The sequence below is a fragment of the Muscardinus avellanarius genome (assembly GCF_963383645.1).
Source record: "Muscardinus avellanarius genome assembly, chromosome: 7".
Classification (NCBI taxonomy): Eukaryota; Metazoa; Chordata; class Mammalia; order Rodentia; family Gliridae; genus Muscardinus; species Muscardinus avellanarius.
In genome coordinates, this window is record NC_137793.1 from 66237675 (window position 1) to 66251185 (window position 13511).

At 42.1% G+C, this 13511-nt stretch overlaps 1 protein-coding gene across 2 annotated transcripts in view; it reads right to left on the reverse strand.

Annotated features, from left to right (window-relative positions):
* Positions 1-13511, reverse strand: part of CNIH4 (cornichon family member 4) — a gene marked incomplete at its 5' end in the record, with an annotated part of 28622 nt that overhangs the window by 12129 nt on the left and 2982 nt on the right. For both annotated transcript variants that reach the window (XM_080699462.1, XM_080699463.1), the window contains 2 exons: positions 2040-2152; positions 7532-7600. In XM_080699462.1, coding sequence (XP_080555588.1) covers positions 2040-2152; positions 7532-7600 — 182 coding nt within the window. The remainder of the gene's footprint in view (positions 1-2039; positions 2153-7531; positions 7601-13511) is intronic.

Below are 13511 nucleotides of genomic sequence, written 5' to 3' on the forward strand. Positions count from 1 at the left end.
TCACATTTGTAATCCAAGTACTTGGGAGGCTGAGATATGAGGATCACAGGTTTGCAGCCAGTCTCAGAAACTTGTGAGGACCTTTGCAATTTAGTGAGACCCTCTTTCAAAATAAATAAAATAGGGCTGGGGTTGTAGCTCAGAGATAGGATGCCTCTGGGTTCAATCCCCAGCACCCCAAAAAATAAATTAATTAATTAAATAAATTTTTAAAATGCTGAGAGCCGGGCATGGTAGTGCACACTTGTAATCCCAGCATTCTGGAGGCTGAGACAGGAGGACTGTGGTTTGCAGACAACCTCAGCTACTTAGTGAGGCCCTCCACAACTTAGTGAGACCCTGTTTCAAAATAAAGAATAAAAAAAGTAGGGTAGGGGGTGTAGCTCGGAAGTTGAATGCCCCTGGGTTCCATCCCCAATCCCACACACACACACACACACAAAAAAAAAAAAAAAAAAAAAAGGCTCGGCATGATGTAACACACCTCTAACCCAGTACTTGGGAGGCTGAGACAAGAATATCACAGATTCATGACCAGCCTTGCCAACTTAGTGAAACCCTATTTTCAAATTAAAAAAGCTGTAGCTCAGAGGTAGAATAACTCTGGGTTTAAGCCTCAGCCCCACAACAAACAAACAAACAAAACAAAACTACCTCAGAGCATCTACCCTACAGAAAAGAAGTACAGAAGCTGACAACGGCTCCTTTGCTGAGGTAAGCTCACTCCTCACACCCACTCCTTCCCTGCCTCCATTATCCTTCCACTATCTTTTCATGTGTCTCTTATCCTCCAAGCCTTCCTTCATTCTTTTCTATGTCCTTTTTATTCTAATTGCACTTTACAACATGCTGAATCAGGGGGACTTATACTCTCAGGTTTTTTAACATTCTTAAAGGAAAATTATATTCAAGGAAATGAAAAACAATTCACGAGTCTTTAGATATCACAACTAAACATCACATATTTTATGTTTATACACATAAATTTACTTATTTATTTATTTTTATTTTTTATTTTTATTTTTTGCAGGTCTGGGGATGAAAGCCAGGGGTATTTGATCTCCGAGCTACACCTCCTGCCCTATTTTTTATTCTTTGTTTTTTTTTTTTGGTGGTGGTACTGGGGATGGAACCCTTCTACCTCTGGGCTACACTCCCAGACCTATTTTATATTTTTATTTGGAAACAGGGTCTCTTAAGCCAGTGCGGCTGGCTTCGAACCTGCGTGATCCTCCTGTCTCCGCCTCCCAAGTGCGGGGATTTAAAAGCATGCGCCACCACACCTGGCTTATTCTTTATTTTGAAACAGCGTCTCACTAAGTTGCAGAGGGCCTCACTAAGTAGCTGAGGCTGTCCGCAAACCCTGATCCTCCGGTCTCAGCCTCCCGAATGCTGGGATTACAAGCATGCGGCACCACGCCTGGCTTATACACATAAATTTATACTTTTACTACAAGAATGTCATGCAAGCTGCTCTCCACCTACTATTACAAGGTGAACAAAAATTTATTCTGAGCCAGGCATGGTGGCGAAAACTTGTAATCATGTGAGACTGAGGATCACGGTTCATGGACAGCCTCAGGTACTTAGGCCCTTTGCAACTCAGTGAGACCCTGTTTCTTTTTTTTTTTTTTTGGGGGGGGGGTGTTCCTGGGAGCCCTTCTACCTCGAGGCTACACTCCCAGACCTACTTTTTATATATTTTTTTAATTTGGAAACAGGGTCTCTTAAGCCAGCACGGCTGGCTTTGAACCTGCGCAATCCTCCTGTCTCTGCCTCCCAAGCGCAGGGATTATAAGTGTGTGCCACCACGCCCAGCTCGAAGTGAGACCCTGTTTCAAAATAAAAAATAGGGCTGGGGGTATAGCTCCGAGGTAGAATTCCCCTGGGTTCCATCCCCAGTACCTAAAAAAAAAAAAAAAAAACTAATAAAGCATTTCTCTGTTCTTCATTACTGATAGATATTTTTGTAGAAGAAGGTTGCTTTTTAAAAATTTTTTAACTGCCCTGATACAAAATAGTAAGCAAACTATACTCACCGATATATATTCCAAGTGGCAACAGGTACGTTGAGAAGGAAGATGAACCAGTGCAATGAAATGAGCATTAATACAGTGACCAAGGTATGGCCGATCAATTCTGGAATGACCCACTGCAAGGGAAGAACATCGTATGATATCTCACTGCTATGTTTTCCCTTACTGTACATGTTATTTGATGCAAAATCAATAAAAAGATAGAGTTCACAAGCTATTGCTTAAAGATTATTTTTAGAGTAACTGTCCCAGATTTGCATAGTGCTTACCCCCATGCAAATGCATCAGGGAATGGCTTAAAAAATAAAGCAGTAGCCAGGCATGATGGCACATGCCTGTAATTCTAGTCCTTGGGAGGCTGAGACAAGATTGCAGGTTCTCTGCCAACCCTCCACAATTTAGTGAGACCCTGTTTCAAAAGAAAAAATAAAAAGGGCTGGGAATGTAGCTTGGAGATAGAATGTGGTGGTGCATGCCTGTAATGCCAGTAATTGGTAGGCTAAGACAAGAAGGATAACAAACTTGAGTACACACTTGACAACTTAGTGAGACCCTGCTGCAAACTAAAAACTGAAAGGGCTGAGGTATAGCTCAGTGGTAGAGTGCCCTAGTACCACGAACAAAAATATTTTCTTACATCTAGAATCTTGAGAAAATCATTTCATATTCAGAAAAAAAAAAAGGCAAAAACAAGTAGGGCAGCTGGGAGCAGTGGTACACCTATAATCCTAGTACTTAGAAGGCTGAGACAGGAGGACCCTAGGTTCAAGGCCAGCTTCAGCAACTCAGCAAGGCCCTGGACAACTTAGCAAATTTGTTTCAACATAAAAAAAAGGTACATCATGGATAGAATGTACCTGGGCTCAACTTCCTAGTACCAAAAAAATAAAATAAAATAAATAGGGCTTTAAAAACATTACCAAAGCCAGGTATATTGGTGCAAGCTTGTAATCCCAGTACTTGGGAGGCTGAGATAGGAGGATCACACAGATTCAAGGCCAGCCTCAGCTACTTAGTGAGGCTCTCAGCAACTTAGTGAGACCTGTTTCTATCCCCCACCCCCATACTGAAGATGGATCCCAGGGTCATTCAACCTCCGAGCTACACTTCCATCTCTGTTTTATTATTCTTTTTTTTTCAGTACTGGTAATGGAACCCAGGAGCACTCTACCTCCAAGCTACACCCCCAGCCCTATTTTTTATTCTTTATTTTGAAACGGGGTCTCACTGAGTTGCAAAGAGCCTAAGTAGCTGAAGATGTCTTCGAACATTGGTCCTCCTGTCTCAGCATCTTGAATGCTGAGATTACAAGCATGTGCCACCATGCCTGACTCTATTATATTTGAAGCAGAGTCTCGCTGAGTTGCAAAGGGCCTCATTAAGTAGTAGCTGAGGCTGTCTGTGAACCAAATCCTCCTGTCTCAGCCTTCCAAATGCTGGGATTACAAGTGTGCGCCACTACACCTGGCTCATTAGCCTTTATTTTTATTTTTTGTGATAATGGGGATGGAAACCAGCGGCATTCTACCTCTGAGCTACACCCCCAGCCCTATTTTTTTTATTCTTTATTTTGAAAGAGGGTCTCACTGAGTTACAAACAACCTAAGTAGTAGCTGAGGCTGTCTGTGGACCTCAATCCTCCTGTCTCAGCCTTCCAAATGCTGGGATTATAAGCATGCGCCACCACGACTGGCTTTAGCCTTTATTTTGAGACAAGACCTCACCAAGTTGTGCAGGCTGCCCTAGAACTTCTAACCCTCTTCTCTCAGCCTCCCAAGTACTAGATTTAGTCACCTGTGCCAGGCTTATACTCTGTTCACTATGTGTCTTTTTTTTTTTTGGTGGTAGGGTGTGTGTGTGTGTGTGTGTGTGTGTGTGTGTGTGTGTGTGTGTGTATGTGTTTTACTAGGGACTAAACCCAGGGATATTCTACCTCTGAACTATATATATTTTTGTTTTGAAATAGGTTCTGGCAGCTGGGCGTGGTGGTGGTGGCCCATGTTTGTAATCGCAGTGCTTGGGAGGCTGAGACTGAAGGATCAAACAGGTTCGAAGCCAGCCTCAAGTACTTAGTGAGGGTCTCAGTAATTTAGTGAGACCCTGTATCCAAATAAAGTATAAAATAGGTCTGGGAGTATAGCCTGGAGGTAGAAAGCCCCTGGGCTCCACCCCCAGTAACACACACACACACACACACACACACACACACACACACACACACTCACACTCACACACACAGAAATAGGTTCAGGCTACATTGCTCAGTCTCACTAAACTGCCGAGGTAGTCCTTGAACCTGCAATCCTCCTGTCTCAGCTCCCAAATACTGGGACTATAGTTGTGCTCCACCACACCTGGCTAAATACAGGTAATCTGTAGGAGAAGGTAAACACAATCAATATACAAAACATGCATGTACAGAAATGTCTGCATGAAATCCATTAATCTGGACAATTAATACATGTTACTTAAAAAAGAATACAGATGCCAAGCATAGTGGCACATTCCTATAATACAAGTATAAGCTGGGCATGGTGGTGCACGCTTTGTAATCCCAGCATTTGGGGGGCTGAGACAAGAGGACTGTGGTATGGGGACAGCCTCAGCTACTTACTGAGGCCCTTTGCAACTTAGTGAGACCCTGTTTCAAAATAAAAAATAAAGCCAGGCGTGGTGGTGCTCGCTTGTAATCCCCACCCTTGGGAGGCTGAGACAGGAGGATCGCACAGGTCAAAGCCAGCCTCAGCTACTTAGTGAGGCTCTCAGAAACTTAGTGAGACCCTGTTTCCAAATAAAGTATAAAATAGGTCTGGGAGTATAGCCTGGAGGTAGAAAGCCCCTGGGTTCCACTCCCAGTACCACCAAAAATAAATAAATTAATTAATAGAATAAAAAATAGGGCTGGTGGGGGGCTGGCTCGGAGGGAGAATGCCCCTGGGTTCCACCCCCAGGAACACAAAAACAAAAACAAGTACGTGGGAGGCTGAGACAGGAGGGTCACAGGTTTGAGGAAAGCATCAGCAAGTAGTGAGACTCAACAACCTAGTGAGACCTCTTTCAAAAATAAAAATAAAATCAGGCAGCCGGGCTGGTGGTGCACGCTTGTAATCTCATTATTTGGAAGGCTGAGACAGGAGGATTGCATGGGTTTGAAGCCAGCCTCAGCTTATCTCATGGGCAAGGAAAACTCAAGTAGACTGAAAATATGAAGACATGTGAGGCTCTCAGCAACTTAGTGAGACCCTGTTTCCAAATATAATATAAAAAATAGGCCTGGGAGTATAGCCCAGAGGTAGAAAGCCCCTGGGTTCCACCCCCAGTACCACCACCACCAAAAAAAATAAAAATAAAATAATAATAATAATAATAATAATAATAATAATAAATAAATAAATAAATAAGTCAGGCTTGATGGCACATGCTTGTAATCCCAGTACTTGGGAAGCTGAAAAAGGAGGGTAATAGGTCCTCTGCCAGCCTCAGCAACTTTGTGAGGCCCTCCCCAACTTAGTGAGACTCTGTTTCAAAATAAAAAATAAGAAATAGGGCTAAGGGTGTAGCTTAGAGGTAGAATGCCCCTGGGTTCAATCCCCAGAACCACAAAAATAATCTTTTCATGTAGATTCTATTTTTACAAAAGAAAACCCACAAAGCACCTAAAATATTAAATAAACAAAAATGCTGAGTAGCCCATCTGATAAAAATGTCAGACTTCTGAAAAGGAATATACTAGAAATTTTAACTTTTCACAGTTATACTTTTCCAAATAAAACTTTGTTTTCCTCATGGGCAAGAAAACTCAAGTAGACTGAAAATATGAAGACATGTGAGAATCTTTTAGCCCAAGCCAAAGGAAATCTCTTAAGTATCACATTTTTGTATGAACTGCAATCCAGAAAGTTCTGTTCATTTCAAAAAACGAATTAGGAACTACAGGTTGCTCTGTATCTAGACAAACACAGCAATTCAGGGTATTAGGGCCAGTATAAAGTTCTGAGTATACCAAAAGTAAAATGGCCTTACACAAATCAAATACTGAAGTCCATTTCTCCCGAAGTCACACAAGGAAAATCTTTCATTCAACAGAAGACTGAGCATTTTTTCCATGAGTGGGGGCAGGAGGTTTGGACACAGAAAACAAAAATAAGCCGGGCATGGTGGCGCACGCTTGTAATCCCCGCGCTTGGGAGGCGGAGACAGGAGGATCGCGCAGGTTCGAAGCCAGCCGCGCGCGCTGGCTTAGGAGACCCTGTTTCCAAAATGAAAATGTAACAATAGGTCTGGGAGTGTAGCCCAGAGGTAGAAGGGCTTCCAGGAACCCCAGTACCACCAAAAAAAATAATAATAATAAATAATAATAATAATAATAATAATTAGGCTCATAATGAACCTTTGCCTAGTATGAATAATGATGCTGTTCATTACAGACAAGGGACATGAAGAGTAAGGAAAACACAATTAGCTATAATAATCTTTATTTTACTTTTTTTTTGTGTGTGTGTGTGACTAGGGATGAAACCCAGGGGCATTCTACTTCTGAACTATACCCCCAGCCTGTATTTTTATTCTTTATTTTTGAAAGAGTTTCACTGAGTTGTAAAGGGCCTAAGTAGCAGAGGTTGGCCTTGAACCAAGATCCTCCTGTCTCAGCTTCCAAATGCTGGGATTACAAAAGTGAGCCACCATGCCAGGCTTTTTATTTTGCTTTTTTTGTAGTACTGAGGATTGACCCAGGGCATTTTATCTCTTAGCTATATCTCCAACTCTATTTTATCTTTATTGTTTTTTGTTTTTTCTACCTCCAAGCTATACCCCTGACTGTATTTTTATTCTTTCTTTTTTTTTTTTCGGGTCTGGGGGTGGAACCCAGGGTCATTCGACCTTTGAGCTACACCTCTTGCCCTATTTTTTATTCTTTATTTTGAAACCGCGTCTCACTGAGTTGCAGAGGGCCTCAAAAGTAGCTGAGGCTGTCCTCAAACGCGATCCTCCTCGTCTCAGCCTCCCGAATGCTGGGATTACAAGTGTGCTCCACCACGCCCAGCTTTATTCTTTATTTGAAACGGGGTCTAAGTTGTGAGGAACCTAAGTGGCTGAGGCTGGCTGTGAACCTGGGATCCGCCTGTCTCAGCCTCCCAAGTACTAGGATTACTGGTACTTGTATATCTTCAATACCTGTATTTATTTATTTATTTATTTATATATTTATTTATTCATTTATTTATTTTTGCCCAACTGGGGTTAGAACCTAGGGAATTGTACCTCTGAGCTATATCTCCAGCCCTATTTTTTATTCTTTATTTTGAAACAGGGTCTGAGTTGTGGAGGGCCTAAGTAGCTGAGACTATCTGCAAACCGTGATCCTCCTGTCTCAGCCTCCCAAGTACTGGAAATATAGGCATGTGCCACCATGTAAGGCTCTGTAATAACCTTTAATATGGAAAATGAGGAACTGACTTCAGTGCTAGAAAATAAGCAAAATAAAAAAGACTTACCTTGTTTAATTTCGAGCAACATGATCTAGCATTAATGTAATCACATTCTAAATCAGACAATGTAATTATCTGATGATCAAGATAAGGAATTATTATATCTCTCTTATAACCAAGTATTTAAGTTTCAAAAAACAATCCCAGATACAAGGCAGAATTCAATTTCACTTGAAAATTTAAAAATTTAGTTATTTCCTTAAAGTTTGTTCTGTCAGACAACTCATTTTTTTTTTTTTTTGCAGTATTGGGGATTAAACCCAGGGAAATTCTACCTCTGAGCTACACCCCTAGCCCTATTTTTTATTCTTTTATTTTTAAATAAATTTTTATTGATGCATTGTAGTCATACATCTTAATGGGATAAAAAACTTGTGGAGATATACACGCACACATCACCCAATCAGCCCCTAGCCCTTCCCTCCCCCTCCCTATTTTTTATTCTTTATTTTAAAACAGGGTATTTTTGGCCGGGTGTGGTGATGCACACCTGTAATCCCAGCATTCGGGAGGCAGAGACCAGAGGATCACAGTTCGCAGAAGGCTTCAGCTACTTAGTGAGCCCCTTGCAATTCAGTGAGACCCTGTTTCAAAAATAAAAAATAAAAAATTAGGGCTGGGGGTGGAACTTAGAGGTAGAGTATTCCTGGGTTCCATCCCCAGTACTGCAAAATAAATGAATAAATAAACAGGGTGGGTTTTTGGGTACTGGGGATAGAAACCAGGGGCATTTTACCTCTGAGCTATACCCCCAGCCCTATTTTTTATTTTGAAATATGTTCTCACTGAGTTGCAAAGGGCCTAAGTAGCTGAGGCTGTCTGCAAACTGACATTCTTCTTTCTCAAACTCCCAAATGCTGGGATTATAAGTATGCGCCACCACGCCTGGCTAAAACAGGGTCTTATTTAAAACAGTTGTGGAGGACCTAAGTAGCTGAGGTTGGCTGCAAACCTCCCGTACTGCCATACCTGGCTTTTTTATTTGGTAACAGGGTCTTGCTAGGTTGCTGAGAGTTTCACTAAATTGTTGAAAGCTGGTCTTGAACCTGGGATTTTCCTGTCTCAGCCTCCTAAGTACTGGAATTATAAGTATGCACTACCACACCTGGCTATGAAAACTTTTTTTTTTTTTTTTTTTGCGGGTCTTGGGATGGAACCCAGGGGCATTCTACTTCTGAGCTACACCCCCTGCCCTATTTTTTATTCTTTATTTTGAAACAGGGTCTCACTGAGTTGCAAAGGGCCTTTCTAAGTAGCTTAGGCTTTTCACGAACCCCGATCTTCCTGTCTCAGCCTCCCAAATGCTGGGATTCATGTGTGCGCCTCACACCTGCTATATAAAAACATTTTATTTATTTATTTACCTATTTTATTTTTTTTGTACGTGTGTTGACCTGGGGGTGGAACCCAGGGGCACTCTATCTCTGAGCTATACCCCCAGACCTATTTTTTATTCATTTTGAAACAGGTTCTTACTGAGTTGCAAAGGGCCTAAGTAGCTGAGGCCATCCTTGAACAATGATCCTCCTGTCTCAACCTCCCAAATGCTGGGATTACAAGCGTGTGCCACCATGCATGGATCTATAAAAACATTTTAAAAGTTAAAAATCTAGCCAAATATGGTGGCACACGCTTGTAATTCCAAGACTTGGATTACAATATAGGATTTCAGGTTCCCTTCCAGCCTCAGGTACTTGGGCCCTCAACAATTTACTGAGACCCTGTTTCAAAATACAGAATAAAAATCAGGGCTGGAGGTGTAGTCTGGACGTAGAATGCTTCTGGGTTTAATCCCCAGTACCACAAAAAAAAAAAAAAAAAAAAAAAATCTAGGGACTGAGCACAAGCTTTGAGTTTGATTCTTAGCAATGCCAAAAAAAGGGGTGGAGGGGGGGAGAAATAACATTTACTTATACATATCCATAAAATTTCTTTGAAGGCTTAAAATATGACTAAAGAAGCCGGGCGTGGTGGTGTACTCTTGTAATCCCCGCGCTTGGCGCGCTTGGGAGGCTGAGACAGGAGGCTTGCTCAGGTTCGAAGCCAGCCTCAGCTACTTAGTGAGGCTCTCAGCAACTTAGTGAGACCCTGTTTCCAAATAAAATATAAAAAAGGTCTGGGAGTATAGCCCAGAGGTAGAAAGTCTCTGGGTTCCACCCCTAGTAACACAAAAAAAAAAAAAAAAAAAAAAGACTATAGAAAACAAGATACAGCTGGGCGTGGTGGCACACACTTGTAATCCCATTCCCTGGGAGGCTGAGACAGGAGGACCACACAGGTTTGAAGTCAGCCTCAGTTACTTAGTGAGGCTCTTGGCAACTCAGTGAGACCCTGTTTCCAAATAAAGTATAAAATAGGGCTGGGAGTATAGCTTGGAGGTTAAAAAAAAAAAAAGTCCATGGGTTCCACCTTCTTCCCCCCAACACACACAAAAATAAAGGAAAAAAGAAAAAAAAAAAAGAAAGAAAACAAGATACAGCCTGGCATGGTAGCACATGCTTTTTCTTTTTCTTTTTTTTTTTTTTGGTACTAAGACTAGGATTGAATCCAAGGGCAATTCTACCTCCAAGATACACCCTTAGCCCTATTTTTTATTCTTTATTTTTTATTTATATTATTTCTTCTTTTTTTTGTGGTACTGGGATGGAACCCAGGGGCTTTCTACCTCAAAGCTACAATCCCAGATCTATTTTATATTTCATTTAGAAACAGGGTCTCACTAAGTAGCTGAGGCTGGCTTCAAACCTGTGCAACCCTCCTGTCTCAGCCTCCCAATTACTGGGATTACAAGCGTGCACCACCACGCCTGGCTATTTTTATTTTTTTGTAGTACTAGGGATTGAACCCAGGGGCATTCTACCTCTGAACTACACTCCCAGCCCTATTTTTTATTCTTTATTTTGAAACAGGGTCTCACTAAGTTGCCCGGAGGACCTACGTAGCTGAGGCTGGCTGCAAACCTGCGATCCTCCAGTCTCGGCCTCCCAAGTACTGAGATTACAAGTGTGTGCCACCATGCCCCACTTATTCTTTATTTTGAAAAACTAAATTGCCTGGAGGGCCTAAGTAGCTGAGGCTGACTGCTAACCTGTGATTGTCTCAGCCTCCCAAGTTCTGGGATTAAGAGCCCCTGCTACCATACCCGGCTTTTATTTATTTTGAAAAAGGGTCTAAGTTGCTTAGAGCCTCACTAATTAGATGAGGCTGGCCAGAATTCACAATCTTCTAGTCTCCACCTTCCAAATTCTGAGATTGCAAGGGTGTGCCACCAAGGTCAGGTCCCAGGTATCATTAAAAAAAAAAAATCTCTTGAATTTATTCCCAACTGAAATTTTGTATCTTTGCCGTGTGTGTGTGTGTGTGTGTGTGTGTGTGTGTGTGTGTGTGTGTGAGAGAGAGAGATACTGGGGATTGAATATTCTACCTCTGAGCTACATATACCCCTAGCCCTTTTTTGTTCTTTTTTTTTTTTTTGCGGGTCTGGGGATGGAACTCAGGGGCATTCTACCTCCAAGCTACACCCCCTGCCCTATTTTTTATTCTTTATTTTGAAACCGGGACTCACTGAGTTGCAGAGGGCCTCACTACGTAGCTGAGGCTGTCCGCGAACCGCGATCCTCCGGTCTCAGCCTCCCGAATGCTGGGATTACAAGCATGAGCCACCACGCCCAGCTCCTTTTTTGTTCTTTATTTTTGGTACTGGGGTTTGAACTTTGGGTCACTGTACCTCCAAGATACATCCTCAACCCGCATTTGTTTATTTATTTATTCATTTATTATTTATTTTTGCAGTACTGGGGATGGAACCCAGGGGCTTTCTACCTCCGAGCTCCACCTCCAGCCCTATTTTTCATTCTTTATTTGCAGGTCTCACTAAGCTGCAGAGTGCAGAGTAAGTAGCAGAGAACCTGTGATCCTACTATCTTAGCCTCCCAAGTACTGTGATTACAAGCATGTGCCACAAAGCCTGGGTTAATATGCTGAATTTAATCAAATAAACCATGCCAGGCATGGCGGCACATGCCTGTAATTCCAATTCTTGGGAGGCTGTAGCAGTAGGCTGGAGTAGGTTCCAGACCAGTACCAGTAGTGTGTGGTAACTTAGGAATCTTGTTTAAAAATAAATAAATAAACTGCTGGGCGTGGTGGTGCACCTTGTAATCCCAGTGCTTGGGAGGCTGAGACAGGAGGATCGCATAGGTTTGAAGCCAGCCTCAGCTACTTAGTGAGGCTCTCAGCAACTTAGTGAGACTCTGTTTCTAAATAAAATATAAAATAGGTCTGGGAGTATAGCCCAGAGGTAGAAAGCCTCTGGGTTCCACCTTCGGTACCACCAAATAAATAAATAAATAAATAAATAAATATAAATAGATAAACAGGTCAATCCCCAGTCCAAAAAAAGATACCACAAAAATTGAAGGTACCTTAAGACTTGTCAATGTCAAATATTATACTTAATATTTTCCTATAAAATCAGTGTAAACCAAGGCTACTTTTATTTTTTGTGGGTCTAGGGATGGAACCCAGGGGCACTCTACTTCCAAGCTACACCCCCTTCCCTATTTTTTATTCTGTATTTTGAAACCGGGTCTAACTAAGTTGTGGAGGGACTCACTAAATAGCTGAGGATGTCTGCGAACCCAGATCCTTCTGTATCAGCCTCCTAAATTCCGGGATTGCAAGTGTGTGCCACCATGCCTGGCCCCCACGTCTATTTTATTGTTTTAATTTATTGGTACAGAGGACTGGACCCAGGGGGCATTTTACCTCTAAGCTACACCACCAGTCCTTTTTATTTTCTATTTTGAAATAAGGTTTCAAGCCAGGTGTGGTGGCACACACTTGTAATCCCAGAATTTTGGAGGCTGAGACTGGAGGATTGAAGTTCTCTGCCAGCCTCGTTATATAGTAAGGAACTCTGCAACTTAGTGATACCCTGTTTCAAAATAAAGAAAAATAGGGCTAGGGGTATAGCTCAGAGGTAGAATGCCCCTGGGTCTGATCCCCAGTACCACACACACACACAAAAAAAATAGCACCTGGTGTGGTGGCCACCATGCTTGTAATTGCAGTACTTGGGAGGCTGAGACAGGAGAATGGCAGGTTCAAAGATAGCCTCAGCAAGTAGTGAAACTTATTAACCTAGCAAGACCCTGTTTCAAAAGTAAAAATAAAATAGGGCAAGGTGTGGTGGTGCATGCTTGTAATCCCAGCATTCCAGAGGCTGAGACTGGAGGATCACGGTTTGCAGACAGCCTCAGCTACTTAGTGAGGCCCTCTGCAACTTAGTGAGACCCTGTTTCAAAATAAAGAATAAAAAATAGGGCAGGGGCTGTAGCCTGGTGGTCAAATGCCTCTGGGTTCCACCTCCAGACCCACAAAAATTAAATAAAATAAAATAGGGCTGGAGGGTATAGCTGAGGGGTAGAATGGGTTCAATACCCAGCACCATAAAAATAAAAAAAAAAAGAAGCAAGCAAGCAAGAAAGAAAGATAGATAGATAGAGGATCTTACTAGATTGTTGAGTCTTGCTAAGTTGGTGAGATAGCTGGCTTTGAACCTGACCTAAAATCTTCCTACCACAGCCTCCCAAGTACTGGGATTACAGGTATGCACCACTACATCCAGCTCCAAGGCTATTTTAAATGACCAAACTCAGAAAATTGAAAAAAAAATTTAGTTTCATTTCTAAGTGCAACATAGCTTTAGTTCCTTATATCACATGGGCCAGAGGTCACCAGAACTTAGGCAAGAGGAAGTGGTGTGGTATTGGTGATGACACACACTTAGGCAAGCAATGATGCCCTTTCAGACTGCTCTTCACACCTGATAAAACTAAGTCTCTTCTCTTTGGAAATAATCAAAGGAAAACTGCTTGATTGATGAGATGGGACAGGGAAGAGCAATATTTACTGGGCATTCGCTATGATGAAGTAGGCACTGCACTATGTACATAACATACATTCTTACTGAACATACCTACTT